General features: G+C 36.0%; 1 protein-coding gene and 2 non-coding genes across 3 annotated transcripts; 1 reads left to right on the forward strand and 2 right to left on the reverse strand.

The window, feature by feature from the left end:
- Nucleotides 1-552: 552 nt before the first annotated feature.
- On the forward strand, nt 553-18,158 carry LOC123864655. Its single transcript, XM_045905265.1, has 8 exons — nt 553-620; nt 13,376-13,481; nt 14,207-14,530; nt 15,103-15,312; nt 15,902-16,138; nt 16,475-16,558; nt 17,107-17,192; nt 17,993-18,158. Exons 2-8 carry the CDS (start codon nt 13,383-13,385, stop codon nt 18,129-18,131), a joined length of 1,179 nt encoding a protein of 392 aa, XP_045761221.1. The 5' UTR covers nt 553-620; nt 13,376-13,382; the 3' UTR covers nt 18,132-18,158.
- On the reverse strand, nt 13,535-13,616 carry Trnas-aga. The gene has a single exon. It is a non-coding gene; the product is annotated as a tRNA-Ser (tRNA).
- On the reverse strand, nt 14,582-14,653 carry Trnat-cgu. Its single transcript has one exon. It is a non-coding gene; the product is annotated as a tRNA-Thr (tRNA).
- Nucleotides 18,159-22,571: the final 4,413 nt, after the last annotated feature.

Here is a 22,571-nt window from a genome sequence, read left to right on the forward strand (position 1 = left end):
TTACGTAAAGACGCCGCACGCGCCGCGGTGGTCACAGGTTTCACGTCAAAAATAAAATAAAATCATAACCCTTCCTTTTGGCTTTGCCGGAGTCGGGTAAAAAATGAAGCTCGACATAAAAGCTCGTGTTCGCCTCTCTTCAGGCCCGCGTGTGTAGCTCAGTAAGCGGGTATAAAACGAGTGAGGAGGCTGTTTCGCGGTACTCATTCGAGCAAGGTCAAGTGCGAGAGTCATTCATGCTTTGTGCATCGTGGTTTATTCATATCCACACACTGGTAGCTTCAAACAACTGCCTTTAACCGCAGTTATTAGGTTGTACCATACTCTACAGATAATTACGTAACGATGCAGCACGCGCCGCGGTGGTCACAGGTTGCACGTCAAAAATAAAATAAAATCATAACCGTTCCTTTTGGCTTTGCCGCAGTTGGGTAAAAAATGAAGCTCGACGTAAAAGCTCGTGTTCGCCTCTCTGCAGGCCCGCGTGTATAGCTCAGTAAGCGGGTATAAAACGAGTGAGGAGGCTGTTTCGCGGTACTCGTTCGTGCAAGGTCAAGTGCGAGAGTCATTGCTCTGTGCATCGTGTGCTTTCGTATCCCTTACACCCGGCAGCTTTGACGGTGAGTCCATTTTTATGTAACATGTGAAGTATGTGCCTACATTTATCGGAGATGAAAATAATTTAGAATAATCTAGATAGGTTTGTGACTTTTTACTGGAAGATGATTTGCGTTTTGCCATAGTAATTAGTAGTAATTGATTAATTAAGACCGATTAGACCGATATATTATTATGTAATTATTATAATTTTATTGTATTCTGCAGACATAAACTTTTGTGAGCTTTTGTATAAGTTACTAATGGTAGGTATTTGTTTACTTTGTAAAGTTGGAATTCGCAAAAACCATTAAAAGTTTTTTTTAACTTTCGTCGAGGTTTCTAAACATTTATAGTTTTAACTTTAAATTGATATCTGAAATGGAATAATTAGTTAAATCTCATGAGATTCAATTACTTACATATTTTTTGTAAAACTCATATTGTAGATATTAGCCTATCTGTAGAATCGATAATATGTCATTTATCGTTGACTTGATTACTGAATTTATTTGTTTTTTTTAAAGTTCTCCGCTTCCGTGGAAAGCTCTATGTAACCATTGCACTAATAATAATTCTGCCTCAGTGTAATGTAACCGAGATTATTTTACCGTAACTTCAACATTAGATTATTAACACGATTATCATCAACCCATTGCTGGCTCACTACTGAGCAAAGCTATCCTCGCAGAATGAGAGAGGCTCGGAAATAATTCACCACGCTGGCCAAGTCCGGATTAGCAGACCTCACACACTTTTGAGAATATCTACTATGGAGAAATCTCAAGCTGTGTCAAGCGTGCAGATTTCCTCGCGATGTTTTCCTTCGCCTTTAAAGCAAGTAATTCATTGTTGTCGCACATAATTAAGTAGCTTCGAAAAGTTAGAGGTGCGTGCCCGGGATCCAACCCCTAATCGTCCGAAAGGAGACGGACGTTTTAACCACTAGGCTACCACTTCTCTTAAATATAGGTACTTACCTACAATACCTATTCAATGATATTATGATTAATGCAAAGATGGTGATGGTGTTAGTTTAAAATCTACTGTTACTGAATTTCATAAAACCACACACCATACAACAAGTAGCTTCCTATCATGATACCTAAACCATAGATAGATACTTTATCGTGACCACAGTAAAACCATTCATACGGAAAGCTCCATACCTTATAATGCACTTACCTAGTAGGTATGTTGACCACGACATAGCTCAAAGAAGATCCAGTAGGAAACCTGTTCGTAATTACACACATGGTACACCTCGCCACAAAATAATGATAGTATTCTAAACCTTAAAACGATGTACATAAGACTGTCATTAAAAAAAATTCTGAACTTGTTTGGTCTGCCGTATTTCCACTCATGCATTAGGACTTGACTCTTACGACGCAGTGACTTAAGATCCAATAGGATAGGCATGTTGATAGATACCCGTCCGTCTTAGATTTCCTTATAAACCTCAGGAAGGTCGCCCACGGCGCCTTTTTGCAGCGATTTGGTAGCGCGTTTTGTTAACGCATCTATTCTGCATCGCTACTTCTGGCCGTTAGTCGCTTATGCAACGCGTCGGATTCAGTAGTGATACAATCACATAGTATCGATTCAGCATTGATGCTGTATCGATGAAACCGACTATCTACCGAGACTATATCGTTGCCTACGTTGCCTACGCTGTGGCTGCTTCTGTTAAAGCAGCAACAAAGATAACGCAATAAACTCCATCTTGCAATTGTACTACCTACTACATCGCACGACTATGTATCGATACAAAATAATTGTTACGTGGACGAAGGCATAGGCACAATTTTTATGACCTTAAGGATTTTTTGACCTAAAATTGAGTAATTTTAGACTTTAAATTAAAACTTTAATAATATATTATGTATGTCAGTATAGATATTAACGATTCAACATTGAAATAATATGATTATTGGTAGTAGTGTTGTCGACAATGTAATGTATCTACTATTTATAGTAGATACATTACATTTTTGTTTGTATCTACTATTTATAGTATTGGGTAAAATATATTTGCAACGCCACTGGCCAACGCATGGCAAATGTGCTGATACTTTGTAATTAATTTTAAGATCTTTGTAAACCTGTATTAACAGCAAATAAATGATTGATTGATTAACCAGCGGCAGCCTATTTACCGCGACTGTACCACTGCCTTTCTGCGACTGTATCGCTACAATAAGTCGCCGTGGGTAACCTCCTTAAGTAACCTGTTATGCCATTAATGATGCCTTGACAGATGTCTGGAAACGATGTGGGTATACCTTAAGGTTTACTTTGATGTGTTTCCATCGTAACGTAAACATTAACTGGTATAGAGTGTCTTGCCCTATACGCCATAAATAGACTAAGTTTTGTTTTTCGTGTGTCGCTGAGTACAGCCTCCCTGAAAGAAAATATACTTAAATCATCATCATCACAGCCTATTCTCGGTTTACTGAGTCAACCACGCTGGCCAAGTGCAGGTTAGCAAACTTCACACACCTTTGAGAACGCTATGGAGAACAGCTCTCAAGCATATCTACAGGTTTCCTTAAGATGTTCCTTCCTTTATCTTTAAAGCAAGTGATAAGTCGCATACAACTCCTAAAAGTTAGTGGTGCCCGGGATCGAACCCTGGACTCCGATTGATGAAAGAAATCGATTCTAAGACAAATATGTTTAGGTATATCTGTGGCTTTCAGAATCCAGATTATTATATGTAGGTACTAGGTAGGCATAATATCAGTAATTAGATACCTACGCATTTTGTTTTAATCATTAGTCTAATATCGTAAAAACGTAATGCTTTACAAATGGTGCTTACGGGCTACGACTTTTTCCATTTACGGATGTCACTTCAAGCTTCTAGGGTTTCCATTAATTTTTTTTTGTTAAGACAGTCCAATAAGAACTTAAAGTCCTTTCACATTCACTTACATTCCATTTATCATTTACATACACTTTATCATCATCATCATGATCAATCCTTCGCTGGCTCACTACTGAGCACGGGTCTCCTCTTAGAATGAGAAGGGTTTGGTCATAGCGTACCATGCTAGCCAAGTACGGATTGGCGACTACGCACCTTTGAGAATAAAAATTTTCAAAAGAAAAATAAAACCGACTTCAAAAACCACAAACACTAAAAAGTAAAAAATAACTTTTATTTAGCTACACGTGTAATGTACCTAGGTATGAAGTCGAGCGAGCATATTAAAACAAAATTAGAAATCCAAGAGTGAAGCTCGCCCGACTTCATACCTAGGTACATTACACGTGTAGCTAAATAAAAGTTATTTTTTACTTTTTAGTGTTTGTGGTTTTTGAAGTCGGTTTTATTTTTCTTTTGAAAATTTTTTATTTCACAATTTTTAGTGGCCCACTGTACTATAATATGCTATGCCCAGTTAAAACCCTACTGTTTACTAAGCTATTACACTGATCGCGAGCAATTTGCTCCTATCTATTGAGGAGTTCTGTTCTCCATCTCCGAAGATATTCATCAGATCTTCACCAAATTTATATGGGACCAACTGCACAGTATACTCTTTCAAACAAAAAAAAAATTTTCCAAATCGGTCCAGGGGTCTTTGAGTAATCGGGGAACATACATAAAAAATAAAAATAAAAAAAATAAAAAAAAAGATTCCGACGAATTGAGAACCTCCTCCTTTTTTGGAAGTCGGTTAAAAATTGACAGATACCTAACTTGACTTCAACGGACACCTTTGTGAGAATATAATTATTATGAAATACCTAATACAAAAGAGCTTGTTAAATACTATAAATTCAAAAATATATCTGTCTGTGTGTTCCTTTTTCACGGCTCAAAGGCGGATTGAATCTTGATGAATAGCTTGTAGTCTGCAGACTAAAGTACATAACGATACTTTTATTGGCGGAAAATCAAAAAGCTCCCCCGGGATTTTTAATAAACTTATAAACACACATGGATGTACCTACTACCTACGTCAATTAAGACTTGTGCCCATTCTTCTTTTCTATTGTCCTCATTCAATAAATTCATTGACAGCCAGCCTGTAAAGCTCTAGCATTACTTTTTTGTACACTCTTTACAAGAACGAACGGTGTCTGTGTGTACACAGCGATTGAGATTCCCCGTTTATAATAGCCGCAGATTCTTTAGAGAGGAGGCAATTTCGAAGGAATTCTTTAAGGCCGGCTTCTTTTTACCGTTTATTTGTGCTCGCTGGTGTTTTCCGTTTCTACGATTGGGACGTGAGATCTGCAAACGAAAGTACAAATCCTATTGTTGATATTTACTTACTTTTCTCATTTTCCTCACTTTTTATTTGGTAACTGTCGCTATGTAAATTTGATTTAAAATCGAGTGAGTTCTTATCTGCTTTAATTATTTGAATTGAAGAATCTCGGTCACTTTTTACGTTTCTCGAAATGCAAAACGTTAACCGTTAATAGGATTCCCTAAAGTTTTATTTGCGTACCGTTTAATTTTAACACTTTTTTTATGCTTGAAAAGTTTGACGTCAAATTTAAAAGCTTTTTTTATTAGATTTATTTATTTATATGTTGCGAAGGTAGCATGATCATTACTCACGCATGATAGAGGAATCCTTGAGGAATCTATATAGTACCTAAATAACTTACTACGCTACTGTCAAACAGTAGATGATTATACAATTACCAGAACCTGATATTATCATTGAGCGTCTTTGATGCTATAGGTGTGAGATGGCTATTAGATTTAGAACTGTATGATGGCATAATATGACCATCGAATTCGACTCATTTGCTGTGTTATGAGTGATTTCCAAAAAACACGATTACAAGTGCTTGATGATGAAGGTACCTAGAGGGATGGTTCATGGTAGGCAAAGAAACTCTCAAATATTCAACCACCTGCTGGCTTTTACCATAATATATATAATTGAAACATGTATTTCATGGGAAAGTCACAGTTGATTGATTCATCATAGACGTGTTTTTTGCTTTAACCGTTAAAAGTAAACAACCTTCTCAAGTATGTAGGTATAAGCAGTTATTAAAAACTACATCTAACAAAGCTCCCGTTCTCTAACACTGTGATTGACGACATTGTAGTTAACTGTTATTTGTAATAACTTTACGGTAAATTGAATATGACGATGTGTGCTGTGAAAAATATCGCGAGGGAACAAAATACGTAACAACCTGTGATTATACACTCAAAGACCGTGTAAACTGTTGATACACGAGAATAGAACGTAAAACCAATTACCGATGCTGGACCTTCACAAAATGAAGGTTTATTAAAATTTAAATGCACAAAAGAAAGCAAAAAATCAATAGAGTATTTGAACTTCAAGACTTTTGGCTACATTATCCAAATAAAGAATTTATTATTATTATTTATTATTATTATCAAAACTTAAAATCAATAAAGTTGCAACTACATATACCTATGTCTACTATGTAACCCATAAAAAGCCGTGATAACCTCCAAGTTTGTGGGTTCAGGGTTCGATCCCCTGCTACGCAACTCCAATTCTTCGGAGCTTGCGGAATGTGTGTTTTAAGTACCTAATTGACAGTAAAGAAAACATCGTGAGACTTGCATGCCCGAGAGTTCTCCATAATATTCTCAAAGGTGTGTGTAGTCTGGCAATCTGTATTTGGGCAGCATGGTGAACAATGACCTTGAGAGGAGATCCGTATGTACTAAGTAGTGGGCTGGCGATGAGTTGTGATAAAAGCATTAAAATAAATTCGTTGTGAGAATTTTTATGAATACTCTACATCTCTAGGGAATATTATAATATTAATAAGTATAAGATGATTCAAGGATATCTTTAATTGAATCTATTAGCCTCTAAACATGAACTCTCTAAAGAGAATTCATTGGAAATGCCATGGGCCTTTCCTTTCAATCAACCTATAAAGCACGAGAAGGCTTGAATACGGAGATAACATAGGCTTTACCGCTAGACAATCTACGCTCACCGCTTGCCCTTTAGGCATATTACTCAATAGTTTGGAATTATGCTGGCTGTACTTTTATTTACTCTGCAGTTATAGTTACTGTCCATAGGTAGTAGGTACGTACCATCGATCTTGAATTACGTTGAAGTGTTTATACCAAGTTTTATGATGTTAATACCTAGATGAATGTGGCTCAAAATTGAGTCCAAAGTTCGTGATTTCGATCAAAATGGCATAACAGGGCCTCTCCGTCACTCGTTTCATACAATCGTGTGTCTGTGGTGTTTTAGATTTTTCTAAAAATATGTAGTTTTAAAATTACAGGGGCTCAAAAATTTGTATGAAATTTTTTAAGACCGCGTAACTTTGAAACCGAATATTTTAACAGAAATCTGGAAAACCACAGACATAGATATTAGTTTCTAGAGTATGTCTGCAAACTTTCATGGCCTTTGGTTGGTTAATATTCAAATGAAATTGGAACTACAATTGTATGAAACGAGTGACGTAGAGAGCCCTCATAACTACAGAAAATTAACAGATTTGTTTCAGTTTTTTTGCTCTTCTACTTTGTATTCTATTTATACTCTACTTTGCTTTATCTTACTAAAGAAGCGGTGCCACCATTACAGGCCGTTGGGTGCCATGAAACCATCAAACACTGGCGCTAAACGCAAAACTGGAACATCAACCTTATACATCATTATCTTACACCTGCGTACATCGTAATGATAGACCAATTGTATTGTGGCGTTGTTACTGTAAGTTGCTGCACCTACGTAATGGTGATGAAACGTTCAAGCTAGTTATTTGATGTAATATCAGACTTCTGTTTTCAGGGTTCCGTAGTCTGTACCCGAAGGGTGCCAACGGAACCATATTACTAAGCCCCGGCTGTCCATCTGTCTGTCCGTCTGTATATTCTTCATGTATCTCATGAACCGTAATCTTATTAAGGTACTTAATATGAACCTTTCTATAGATTGGTAGGTACAATAAAAAATCTTTCTTCCCATCAATCTTCGTTGATGTTCGTAGACACGGTCTAAGCTTTTGTTTGGCGATAAAAATAACGGTACCAACTCATTCTCAGATTAGTTCTGTAGGTATGAGTATAAAAAAGGCTTCCGCTAGTTTGGAATTACACGGCCATTTTGCGGTGTATAAAAGATGCAAATATTTTTAAAAAAATACCGTTGATTGCATGGAAATGTAAGCAATCAAGTCGTAACAAAAATTTACTAAGCAATAAACAAAAGAACATTTTAATATCTCATTTACAGTGCTTTATTGGCGAGAACGCCAGAACTTGATGATAACTGTATAAATAAAATTCTTACGCCAAATAAATAGCTGAAATTAGCAACTGCTAATTTTCTTGCAAGCTCACTAGAATATGCTTTCGGAGCTTTCCGAACTTTGCTTCGAATGAAAGTTGTAGCATAAAGAGGTAGGTAGTAGGTACCTACTAGTTGTTCGACATCAAATATTAAATGATTTAATTATGCTAACAAAACAGTTTTGCTTTATAAGCCAAGTTAATTGGAGGGGAAAGGGGAGTTTTTATTTTTAATATATTTAGTTAATATATTTTTTTAAATACAATACAAAAAATAATTAAGTAGTAGTAATGCTATAAATTACAGATAAGTTAATAAATATGTAGGTTAGTAGTTTAGAAACCTGTATTCATAATCTGATAAGAGAAGAAAGACTGACCTATTGAATATATAAATTGACAGATTGATATTAATAGTGAATGTGACACAAGCTGATAACTAGAGCATTGATCCTCATTTGAAAAATCGATTTCACTACATTGTATCTACTAAAACTTGTTTAGTAGATATATGTAGATAAATAATCGTCATTCGTCAACATACCAAAAGCGCTAAAAGTTTAGAATGAGAACCAAAGTGTGTGGAAACTTTTAAGATTTTGGGAAAACATCAGGTAACTTTTGAAGATTAGATTGCATTCTCTAAAATAATCAATAGGTCAAGTTATCAAAGGACTGAAATCCCAAAAGTCGAGGGAATATTTTTTGTCGAGTTTGAAACTAACATGACTGATGGCATAAAAATACATTCTTACAGACTAGAATCTTGATCTAACGACATGTTGCAATTGGATAGTCATCAATGCGGATTTGACCTATCATGAATAAGCGATGTAGGAAAGGACGCATTGAGCCGTTAATTAGTTGTTCGGACACTAACAGATAACGGCTGTTCCGTTAATCAGTAAGACATGTCTTATCACCGGTAAAGTTGTCCAATCGATGCCAAGACCAACTATTTCACGAGTGAACAGTGAACTTACCGGTTTTACTTATGGACTTACTCAGATGACTGAAAAAGATTTTTTTTACGTATCAACCCCACGCTTCATCATGCACCCTCTTTGGAATATCGATATTGTATGATCGGGATTAAAATAAAGTTTTCGTAATCCTTGCGATTTCTGGTGTCCTGGCCTACCAGGACACCAAAAATCGCAAGAGAGTGCAACCAATGCACGATCGGAGCATGATAAATAAGTCACTACGTTTTGAACTAACGTATAAATAAAATTATACCTATTTATAAATGCGAAAGCGTGTTGTGTGTCTGTGTACAGAAATGATCATTTTTCAAAACTGAGAAGGTGCAAAATAAATTCTAAAAAGTTCTTCCAAATCAGTTGCTTATCGGCTCAACAAGAGTTGCCCTTCCAAACAAGTTCCCACTGAGCGATGACAGAACTGGAAATGAAGGCAACCGTTACTTATTACGTGTCGTTAATCGAGCAGTCTGCAAAAAGCTTGATATAAGCTATTACTGCTCGTCATCATCATCATCAAAACATCGCCGGCTCACTACCGAGCACGGGTCTCCTCGCAAAATAAGAACGGTTTGGTTAGGCAACCACGCTGACCAAGTGTGAATTGGCAGACTTCACACACCTTTGAGATCATTATGAGAACTCTCCGGTATGCAGGTTTCCTCACGTGCTTTCTTGCACCGTTAAAGCAAGTGATATTTTTAACCCCCGACCCAAAAAGAGGGGTGTTATAAGTTTGACGTGTGTATCTGTGTATCTGTGTGTCTGTGTATCTGTGTATCTGTGTATCTGTCTGTGGCATCGTAGCGCCTAAACGACTGAACCGATTTTAATTTACTTTTTTTTGTTTGAAAGGTGGGTTGATCGAGAGTGTTCTTAGCTATAATCCAAAAAAATTGGTTCAGCCGTTTAAAAGTTATCAGCTATTTTCTAGTTTTCTTGTAGAAAAGAAGGTTAGATAACCCTTAGGTTCATAATATTCAAGTGTCAATTGACAAAAAATGTCAAGCTGTCAAGATGGACGTTGCCTAGATATACATCATTATTTATTTGAAAATGATTTGTCGGGGGTGTTGAAAATTTTTAATTTACACTTGTATTGTTTTAAACGCACACAACTTCGAAAAGTTGTGCGTGTCAAGTACCCCCGGCTCCACGAATAATAGGCTAGGCTTAATCACTTTGCTATCGCTCTCATAGTGAGTTTTTAACCCCCGACCCAAAAAGAGGGGTGCTATAAGTTTGACGTGTGTATCTGTGTGTCTGTGTATCTGTCTGTGGCATCGTAGCTCCTAAACGAATGAACCGATTTTAATTTAATTTTTTTTGTTTGAAAGGTGACTTGATTGAGAGTGTTCTTAGCTATAATCAAAGTAAATTGGTTAGACCGTTTGAAAGTTATCAGCTCTTTTCTAGTTTTCTTAAAGAGGTTTTTGTATCGGGGTTTTTTAAAATTTTGAGTTATGTATAAAACTAGATGATGATGATGTCGACGTTGTTTATGTTTTTAAAATGCCGTGGGAACTGTTCGATTCCCTGGGATAAAGAGTAGCCTTAGATGTCACTCTCCAGTTCTTTAACTATTGAAAGAAGAGTACATATTATAGGACATATTGTATAGTGTATTGTATATTTCTTTCAAAATTCTTCAAACTCCGTAAAGAACACGGTAAATTTAAAGCTCACATTTCCATACTGTGAGTCAAGTCGGAGTGGCGTCGACGTCCAGTCTGTGAAATAATATATGTGATGACATATTATAAGCAACCGCAACTAAATGAATGACTGGTCTCTCGATATCGATATCGAACCTAAGTACCTACTACCTACATATTGAATTTGGACAGGATTCGTAAACAACCGTTAAACAATTTTAAAAAAGTCTTGCGGGCTAAAAAATATGGAAACAAGTAGTAATTAAAAAAAATTAAAGCGAGACAACCCTGCCACAAAACGAATTGGAAAACTTTTTCCACATTTAAAAATGGTGCCAAACAGCCACTATATTTTTCTTTTAAATTATAGCCAGTGTCACTCGGGATGATATGTGTCAGTGTCACTAAGGATTCTAACGATTCACAGCTATACCCCATACATCCAAATCTGTTCAGGGCTTAGAAGTGGTGGAACATATAAACCCACATACATACTATACATGAAACCTGAAACATTATATCCTTTTTTTACCCGACTGCGGCAAAGCTAAAAGGAAGGGTAATGATTTTAGCAGTCTATTGTATGTACGGTATGTTAGTATGTATGTATGTATGTATGTATGTGTGTATGTATGTCTGTATTCAGATTCTGTGTGTTCCACCATAGCGCCTAAACTACTGGGCTGATTTTGATGAATGAGGTGTCAATAATTGATTCGTTGTAAAGGCCCGGGTGACACAGGCTATATTTTATACGAAAAAAGTAGAGATCTCTAAAAATATTTTTATGCTATTGTATCGAGTGGGGTGTCAAATGAAAGAGGAGAAAATTTTGAATTCATAATTAAACGAATTCAAAATTTTCTCCTCTTTCACGTACAATAACATTAAAATACACCAAACGACAGACAAACAATTTTACTCTAATATTTCAGTGTTATTAAGACTATCGCAGTCGGGTTTTAGTTTTCAACTTTATTGGGCAGTAGTATAAAAAATACACGATAGCTGGAGTAGCTAGGTATAAAAGCCGTGATCACAGATCGTTACAAATAAAAACAGCTAAACTTAACAGCATAAAAGGCAGCCAACTAAACAAGTTATCCGAACACCTCCCAAGGAACAAAAAGTGCTAAAGTAACATTACGCAAGTACAGGTCCTATGTGTTAGTGTAAGATAGATTATGTGTAGAGACCGTGCGAAGGCCGCGTCAGACCGTTGACCCTTGGCTTGAAAAGCTTGTCAACGCCATCTAGTGACAAGAAACCGTTAGATCAAACACTTTATTTTTCTAGGACTTTATTGAAAAACATTTTACGTGGTCAACCTAGCTACTTTTACCTACTTATTTGATTTTTTTTGCATTTCTTCTTATTTCTTGCACTCATATTATATAAGTTAATAATATTTTATGATTAATATTGTAATGTCAAAATTTAGATGATGTTTGTAACTCCTTCATGCGACAATGACTAAACCAATTATTTGGATGGGAATGAAGATAGCTTATGCCCTGAATATTATAAGCTCAGAATACATACAAGTAAAGTACACATAAACTAAGTATCTACAGGAACAACTGTAACCGAATTCCACGTGGATTAACTATACCTTGCATCCCGGAGACGTAAATATGCTACTACTAGCCGATGCCCGCGACTTCGCCCGCGTGGATTTAGGATTTTCCAAATCCCTTTTTGATTTTCCGGGATAAAAAGTAGCCTATGTGCTACACCAGGATATTATCTATCTCTATTCCAAATTTCAGCCAAATTAGTCTAATAGTTTTTGCGTGAAGGAGTAACAAACATACAAACACACATACACACAAACTTTCGCTTTTATAATATTAAGTGTGATTAGTGTGATAGTGTGATTTATCCTAGAAAATGTTTCAGCAGAACTCTCAGGCATGCAGGTTTCCTCACGGTGCTTTCCTTCAACGTTAAAACACGTGATATTTAATTGTTTAAAAAAAAAGATTCCGACGAATTGAGAACCTCCTCCTTTTTGAAAGTCGGTTAAACATGCGGGGCACATGCCCTTTAAATTCGAAAAGTTAAAGGGCACGAGCCCCGGATCGAACCCTCGACCTCGCATAGTAGGTGGACGTCTTAACCACTAGCCACTAGGCTATCACAGAAATATTACTAGATCGTGGCTATAAAGCGTGTAGTGTATTGTGTTAATAATAAATCCACGCCCAGTTCATTAACATGGCCGGAACATGGCAGCTAAACCGTTAACACCATAAGAAATGATGTAATGCTTTGATGTTACAACGATGAATTAAATCGTTTATTACCTATTATACGTAGCTACCTCTCTTTGTAATGGTATTCGATGAGTTCACATTCACGGCAAAAATCAGCCAAGTTTTAAAAGCTTTGAGATTTGAGAAATACCCTTGACTGCGATTATCATTGCATCTTGTTCAGCCCGCACATCCACCATTAAGATTTTTTCTACAATTTTGTGTACTTACCTAACTATAGTACGCGACAGTTCGACATGGCAATCGGGGTGGGGACGCCCGCACATCTTATGACTATGGTATACCTACTTACCTACCCAGTGACACTCGCGCCATCAAAATGAACCGAATGAGGTACCATAATTATTATTATACAGGTACCTAATTGTGTACCTACCTACATCTTCTAGGAGGCATTGGACCAAAATTTAATTGGATTTTGGTTCCGTCGCGTTGTTGTGTTAGTGTCTACCACACTGTTCAAGTCTTAAATGTCCTCGCGTATCTACAGGCTCTCAAGTCTCAACCTCATACTATTAGAACTAGTTTTCCACTGCACTTTACATAAAAGACACATTCGTGAAATTAAAAATTTTGTTTCAGGTCAACAATGACGAGGACAATATTACTAGCGTGTGTGCTCTGTCTAACGGCCCAATCATTAGCAATCAGCGATGACAAATTCATCAAAAAGTATGCCATGATGAAAGTAAGTAACTAAGGATAATAAAAAAAAAACAAAATGATGGTGAAAAAGAAATTCGCAGTCGGTAGGATTCGAACCTACGCTCCCAGAGGGAATCTGATTTCTAGTCAGACGCCTTAACCGCTCGGCCACGACTGCTGCTTGTTGGTCCGATGAAATTGGTGTACTGTAATTATACTTTATTATAAGTCTTTAATTTAATGACAAGTGTAAATTAAAAATTTATAACACCCCCGACAAGTGAAGGTTACAGTAACTAGAAAAGAGCTGATAACTTTCAAACGGCTGAACCGATTTTCTTGGATTATAGCTAAAGTAAGAACACTCAGATCGATCAAGCCACCTTTCAAACAAAAAAACTAAATTAAAATCTGTTCATTAGTTTAGGAGCTACGATGCCACAGATAGACAGATCTAGAAATTCGATAGTCTTGTGGAGTACCTACCCACTAATAATTACTAATTAGTAGATTGTGCAGTACCTTACTACCAACTAGGTAGGTGTAAAAATTCATACAAAGCATACAACATATAATTCAATTATCATGTAGAAAATATGTATTCTAGATGGTAGGTGTACATAGCGATGGTAATAAAAATTATTTTACGAAGAGCATGCAAGCGCAGTTTGCTCTCACTCTACTTTAAAACTTATAATGAAAAAATTAGATAAGTAGGCGATATTGTACATCGATGAATAATTACATAATTTTCGTATTTTTTTTCAGATCTATGAAAGTTGCTTTGGCCCCGAAGTCGTGAAGCAACTCCGACAAGAAATGAAAGATGCAGTTGCAAAATGTTGTGCAGCGCCACCTCTCGACGAGCCATCGAACGACCTTCCAAACGAGCCGCCAAACCAACAGAGCTTGCCGTCCATCTTGTTTGGCAAGTTGCCGCCCGGTTTCGCCATGGACCCGAGCACGCAAACCATAACTAAGCCGCTAGATGGCGCTCATGGTCAAGAAAATAGTTTGCCGCAACCAGATCAAGGGCAACCACTACAAAGAGTTCCACCAATCGGAAACATGCTACCGTTTAGATCACAAGGGGTAATAATAATTTATAAAAAAAAGTAAAAAATGACAAAAATGTATAGCCGATGCCTCCTGTGAGGATTGAACTCACGACCCCTGGTTTACGAGACCAGTGCTCTACCACTGAGCTAAAGAGGCGATGAGGAAATGGTGGAAATAATGCATTAGATAATACGTTTTATTTTAGTTACTGAATTTTTTGGAATTTAAGTACAAAAATTCAAATATTTTTCAGCTAAATACAATGTATTTCGGATCACGCTATGAATGATAAATTCATCAATTTGTGATCTTGCTAAATCAACTTTTAGAAAGCGATACGGTTTTTAACTTGTAGATAACCGACTTCCAAGAAGAAGGAGATTCTCAATTCGGTTCGTTGTTATGTTAACTCTAAGCAATACAAGCAACATCACAACGTTAGTCATTAATTCACATAATTATTAAGTAAAAAAGCTATATCGCACTTTCAAACTTTTTAAAAGTTCGCCTTTGTAGATCCATGTACCTATTAATCTTGCCTGTTTGCCCTTAGGGTCTTATATTTCCCTCTGGCATGTTTGTCGCAGCTATTGTTCTATTTCCAGCCCTTTCAGCCGCCATCACCTTACCCGATGCCGGGTCAGTACCGCCCGCTAGCGTCACCATACTACCAGTTTCCATACAACCCAATGTTGTACTCCCCACCCGGTCTCCAGTACAACCCGTACGCGTACCAGCAGCAGCCCTTCCAGCAGCAACCCTTCCAGCAGGGGATGTACCAGACACCGTACTTCGCAGCAAGCAGCAGGATGTCTGTGAGTTACTCCATTTTCTACTTGCACCTTGGCTACAATACAGCCCGAATGCATACCAGCAGCAGAAATTCCAGCTGCAACCCCTCCAACAAGGTATGTGCCAGACACCGTACTTCGCAGTACACTACAGTATAAGTACAACTCATATGCAAACCAGCTGCAAGCCTTCCAGCAGTAACCCTTTTAGTAGGAGATGACTAGCCACCATATTTTGCAGGATTTACAGATTATTTGTAAGTAGACCGAAACGCACAACGTACAGAAAATTCTACTAATATTATAAATGCGAAAGTTTGTATGTAGATGGCTGATTGTTACTCTTTCACGCAAAAACTACTGAAAGGAATGGAGATAGATTATACCTTGGTTTGAACACATAAGCTACTTTTTATCCCGGAAAATCAATGAGTTCCCACGGGATTTTTAAAAATCTTTATCCATATAAATGAAATCGCGGGCATCAGTTAGTATCAATATACGAAAACATGGTAGATCTTATAAGAGCATATTATCTCCTTTATCTAAGAGTTTGTTCGCTTTCGCCACGATCCACTATAAAACTAGATGTAAAACTTCCTTGTTTTTTCAGCGTGACTTCAACATGCACCGCGATGACCAGCGCGATCGCCTGGAACTCCTCAACAACCGCTACTCAACACTTGGCCGTGTCCGCAACATCACTTGCGTCATGCAGGAGTTGGGCTATGTCGATCACAACATGCAACCCAACTATGAACAGATCACTCAGCGTATCAGCAACCTCCCCGTTTCAACTGAATTGAAAGGAGATATCCAAGATGGAATGCAGTTCTGCCAGAAATTCTCGGTAAGAGTTCATTTTCAACAGTTTGCTCAAGACAGACTGTCAATTTTAATTCAAAATTCAAATTCAAAATATTTTTATTCAATTAAACTTTCACAAGTGCTTTTGAATCGTCAAAATAATCTACCACTGGTTCGGAATGCCGTTCCTACCGAGAAGAACCAGCAAGAAACTCGACGGTTGCTCTTTTCAAGTATTCAATTTACAATAATATGCCATACTGTAGGTATACAAGCAATTGCAGCGCCGTGTATTGCTGGAGCGAGTCAAATCCAAGAATAATGTATATAAACTTATAAATAGTCCAGGTTATTAAGGAAATACCTTGAATTGTTTCAGCAATGTGTACCAGACATCAAAAGAGACATGGCACCGCTTTCACAGGAGCTGATCAAACCAATGTTCTTCTTCCGTTGTTATAAGGTAAATTGAAAATAGGCACATAATTTTACAGTATGGTGGGATTATATTGTGGTGTGTGTGATGGGGTCTCATCTTTCATCTGCATCTTTCACATCTTCTATTCCAACCTGTTCTTAAAATTTCACGAGCTGGATTATTTATGTGCGTTTTGAACAAGAAAATATCACTTGATTTAACAAGAGCAGGAAAACATCGTGAGAAAACCTGCATGCCTGCAAGTTCTCCATAATGTTCTCAAAGGGGTGGGCAGTCTGCCAATCCGCACTTGGCCAGCATGGTGGCCACCATGCTGGCCAAGTGCGGATGGCCAAGCCTAAGATAGCTATATGCTCAGTAGTGAGCCGGTGATAGGTTGATGATGATGATGATGATGATAGATTTTTTTCTATAATCTCAGTGTAATGTTAGGATAAGATCTTCTGAGATTTTTTGAGTAGATATCTTTAGCATATCTACTAGCCCTTGTTCTTTGAGGTGGATGATGACTTTATTGATATTTATATGATGATTGAGAGCCTGTTTATGATGGGAAAAATTTTGTTCCACAGCATAAGAAATTAGAAGCGTGTATAATGAAAGACATCCGCGAAAGGTTCACATCCGAGGATGAACTGGACACAGAAGGAGACTTCAGGTGAGCTTTGTAATCATATGGATCCATGTGAAAGTCAAAAACTAATAAATCGTCGTTTTAATCCTATTTCAATTTTTAACTTATGGCGGGAGTCGGGACCTTGCTTGTTATAGATCTCAATGGAACCAAAGAATCTCCCAGCGATTAATTTTAGATCGCTTATCTGGTGCGGAGTCACCATTGCCTCAAAAGTCGCTAATTGAAAGAAAACATCGTGAAGAAACCTGTATGCCTGAGAGTTCTCCATAATGTTCTCAAAGGCTACGACGACCAAACCCTTCCAATTTACCTACTCTTATCCATTGAGGAGTTCTGTTCTCCATCTCCGAAGATATTCATCAGATCTTCAGCAAAATATGGCACCACCTGCAAAGTATACCCTTTCAAACAAAAAAAAATCCAAATCGGTCCAGGCGTCTTTGAGTAATCGGGGAACATACATAAAAAAAAAAAAGATTTCGATGAATTGAGAACTTCCTCCTTTTTTGGAATTCGGTTAAAAAAAGAGCTGATAACTTTCAAACAGCTAAACCGATTTTCTTGGATTATAGTTAAGAACACTCTCGATCAAGCCACCTTTCAAACAAAAAAAAACTGAATTAAAATCGGTTCATTCGTTTAGGATGGAAGATGCCACACACAGATGCACAGATACACAGACACACAGATACACACGTCAAACTTATATAACACCCCTCTGTTTGGGTCGGGGGTTAATAAAATGAGTCGCATTGCTATGCATGCCGGGCAATTTATAGCTTGTGTATCTACATTTTTACTACAAAAATGTTTTTTTTCAGGTCTCTCTCAAGATCAGCCAGGTCGCTGAAAGATGACCCATTGGGCGACCCGCGGCTTGAGGCCCTTGATGAGATGTCGGCTTACATGTTCGATTACCTCAGTGGTGGAAGCAGTTTAGACTATGACTTGTATTTGTAATTACTTTAGCTAATATAATGTACAAATAGGGCCTTAATGGTCAATATCTGCAGATGCATTTGAACCGCACAGTCTGGTTGCAGTCTGCGTGCTGTAAGTAACTACATACTTATTGGCAGTTTTATCCGTATTATCACGTACCTATGTTGTACTAGAGCAATAAAACGGCACTGCCAATAAAGCATGATGTAATAGCGGATGATTTGATAAGTAATATTTAGTAATATATCAATAATAACAACAGAAACAAACCTGGAATCAAACATTACCCTAGAGTTTTTTATTCTGAGTTTAGAGTTCTGCGTGAAATACTTGCACTCTAAGTATTTGGTCAGTATTTAACAGAAGAATGCCAAATTCTGACTCACTTTAGAACTCCTACCTAGGATCATCACCATTTTTTTTATCCTCCTTATTTATAAAACTGAATGAAAGTGCAAACTGTAAGGTTACAGATGCCTCTATATTTTTTAACTTTTTTTTTATTAAGTGGATTATAATAGGGTAAAGAAGCCAATTTCCGATGCTCAAATAGTTTAGCTTATTATTATAATTTGCCATTGAAAGCATTTATAGATAAGAAATATTTAATAATTAAAGTTTAATATTATGTATAAATAATGCTAATACTAAAATAGAATATAGCAAGTAATAATTTTGCATATTTGACAATTTTTACTGTTAAATATTAAATATAATGGTTATGGAGTAAAGTCTAAGAAAAGTTTGCTAAATTATATTAAATCTATTATAAATTAACCACCTTTGGAAATCATTGATTTGTCACGATAATGATTTAAATAATATAATTCATAGCAAACGAGCGTTTTTGTCTAAAAAGCCTTAATTAATTATATGCTTTTGTAGACGACAACTGAAATTTTTTTATCCAATTTTTAACAAAATTATTTTATAGCGTAATTTATCGCCTCTTGAGATTAAAATTGCATTTATTAGAAAATAGTAATAATATGTATTAAGTAGTTATGTACAATTTAAGTCTTTATAATGTAAGCTTTTAAAAGGGTTTATGAATAAAATAATATAATTTTTACAAATGAGTTTTATTACAAAAAAGTTGCTTAGTGTCTATATCCTGACTTATACTACATCGAATAACTGTGCTTATAGTATGTACATATCTACCTTCATAAAAGATTTTGCTCTCAAAGATTAGGATAAAAGCGTTAGGTATATTTTTCTCAAAAGCCCGAATTACAAAATTAATAGATACTTTTTTTACATACTTTCATTTAAAAAAAAATCTAATAAATTTTTCATCAATTTTTCTAATTTAATTCATCTTACATTGTTTATGACGAATGCAAATTGCTGTATAACTGCATAAAAAATATTCACTCAAATGAGTGCAGTTTTTGAGTGCAATATTCGATGATATTACCTACTTATACAAAATGAAGTAGGTAAACCTTAGGTAAACATGACGAATTTTTACATACTCGTCTAAACATCGTCTAAAGTAGAAAGTCATTGTCTAAAGGGAATGCTTATACAACTAATGCATCTGAGTCAAAATTTTTAGAGCGTTATCTCTTCTACTCTCATGTGTTTTGTATCTTCTGCCTTACTCAACTCACTCATAACAAGAAAGCATTTTCTACGCTTTGTAATATGAACATAGCAATTACTATGCGGTATAATATTATCATTGTACGGTATTATATTATCATAGTATGTATTTCTAATATTTATATGGTTATAGGAACAACATAATAAAGCCATTCAATCATCACATCACTCAATCAAAATATGACGTTTCCTTAACGTCAACATAAAAATTATACACTCTTTTATATTATGATTTTCTTAGAATCTTGTATAAAACGTTACAAACGAAATGTCGACTGCCGTGTAAATATTACATACAGACAGATAGGTCGCGTGCTTGCATTGCAAAGGGCGCAAAGGTGAGTGTCCATCAAAAGTGGCATGTCATGGCACACCGCACAGCATTCTCGTGTCGATATAATATTCATTCTTTTTTATTGACCTTTTATCAATGGCACTATGCCACAAATATGTTACGTTCATAGTAAATGACGTATAAAATTAGTGATCAGTGATGAGTAAGACATAAGATACAAAATTCTAAGAGAGTAGAAGAGGTAGCGCTCTACAAAATAATGTGATCCAAATGTAGTAGTTTTCACTTTAAATGCTATGCAATGTATGTAGATACATTGCATAGCCTTTATTAAATACCTACCTATATAATATCATTGTATTATTCCTTTGTGGTAACTCAATCACTCAAGCTACCAAAACAGCTTTTGTATCGATATGTCGATGGAAAATCCGCGCGAGAGACGTACCCACTGATCACGTAGGCTGCTGTTCCTGCAATATATCTAGTAGGTATACATTTGACTTTTTTTAATACTCAATAAGTCAGGATCCATCCATCCATTCATCCATCTAGATGTATTCGAATGAATCCTACATAATGGAGGCCAAAAATACCAATTTAAATATTTAAAATACCAATCCTCGCCACAGGATATGACATTTGTGTATTTTTTTTAAACATTGCAAAAAAAGTCCGTAGTTCGTGAAATCTAAAACCCTTTTGTGGTCCTTCGGTTCGGAGAAAGACCGATTTTTTCGACCGATCTCATGATATAAAAAAAACCTTACATTTATGTCTGTTTGTTCGGACAGATTCTACAAAACTTTCACCGGGGCTTTTATAGAGCACTTTTTTCGCTATGGGAATGAATTTTTACCTGTGTAATACTAAACTACATTTTATTTAAAGAGGTAGCGCATAAAAATGGAACTGATGGACTGTAGCAATAATTTTGCAACAGTGAGTTTTATTGCTTTGTTCCCCTTTAGAAAACAATTGGTTATAGAACGGTCTGTTATTGTAATTAGTAAAAGTCATATAACCAGTAATAATGTTATAAAAAAGTACAGTTATTTTACAACCTAATTTATGGGCTTAGGAGTGGCAAGGGGTAGATGATAACTGTTTTAGAAACTGCATGATTACCTAGGCAAGGTAACAGTCAATATTGCTAATTCGGTTGATAACTTCGCAATGGTAGCCACATCAGTTAAACAATAGTTTTATCTAATCTTATTTACACAAACCATAGAATTAAAACACATTGTATTTTGAAGACCGGCCAAGTCCGAGTCAAACTCGCGCGCTGAGGGTTTCGTACTCGGGTATTTTTTCCAACATTTTGCACGATAAATCAAAAACTTTTATACATAAAAATAATCAAAAATCTGTTTTAGGATGTACAGGTATAGCCCTTTCATATGATACCCCACTTGGTATTGCTATTTTATTTTGAAAAAAATGGAAACCCATTTTTTTTTTAAATGATGTAACCACAAATTCGCAGTTTTCAGATTTATTCCTGTACTTGTGCTATAAGACCTACCTACCTACCAAATTTTATGATTCTAAGTCAACGGGAAGTACCCTATAGATTTCTTGACAGATAGACAGACAGACAGACAGACAACAAAGTGATCCCATAAGGGTTCCGTTTTTCCTTTTGAGGTACGGAACTCTTAAAAACGAAGCCGTCATTAAAAGGCTCTTGATGTTAAGTAATAATTGTTACCTACCCAATATCATCTGAAAAGAAAACACTTTAGGCAACCAAAAAAACTATTTTAGATCATTTTCTCCCACCATCAATCACATCGCTCCAAAGTAAATGTTCACCCTTTGATATTTCCAAATGGTTCCAAATCGATATTGGCATTTCATTTGTAACACATGTGTATGCGGCAGATGCATTCGCAAATAAACACTTATTGACAAAAGAATAGTTATGTATATTCGTTGTGCACTCAACCCATTCAAAAACGCACCTTTTACTGATTTTGGGGTAAAATGTCATAGCTACTTATATTATGTGCCTTGCCTATACCAATGATTTTAATACGCCTTAATGGATATCGAGCAAAAGAACAATAATTTAAGTAAAAATAAACTAAGTATCATAAAATTTTATAATTCATACATTTATTAATTCAAAATCCACTGGAAACAATGGCCAATGTTGAAACGTAGGCCCTTTTTTATAAATTGGTATTAACACATAATATATGGCTAAATTTCAAATATTAACGACATAATTTACCTATATTTTGAGCAACAAGGGCACACAATTACACTAATAATAAAATTATTTATACAATAGCTAGGACTCATACTTAAAAATTAATAATGATTTGAAGCTAAAAATAGGAAATACTTTATTCACGTACCTAGGTATATCTGGAAAAAAATATTAAAATAAAATTACTTACCAAAATAATGCTTTATAATTTTTTTACACACAATTTTTTACCAAGATTTTATGGTTTGGATCTTAGATACAAAGTAGCGAATGAACTGACTGCAAACTATTATTTATTGTAGGTGCAATAGTTATTTAGTGCATACCTAAGTATTTT

This window comes from Maniola jurtina, chromosome 4 (assembly GCF_905333055.1).
Source record: "Maniola jurtina chromosome 4, ilManJurt1.1, whole genome shotgun sequence".
NCBI classification, from domain to species: Eukaryota; Metazoa; Arthropoda; class Insecta; order Lepidoptera; family Nymphalidae; genus Maniola; species Maniola jurtina.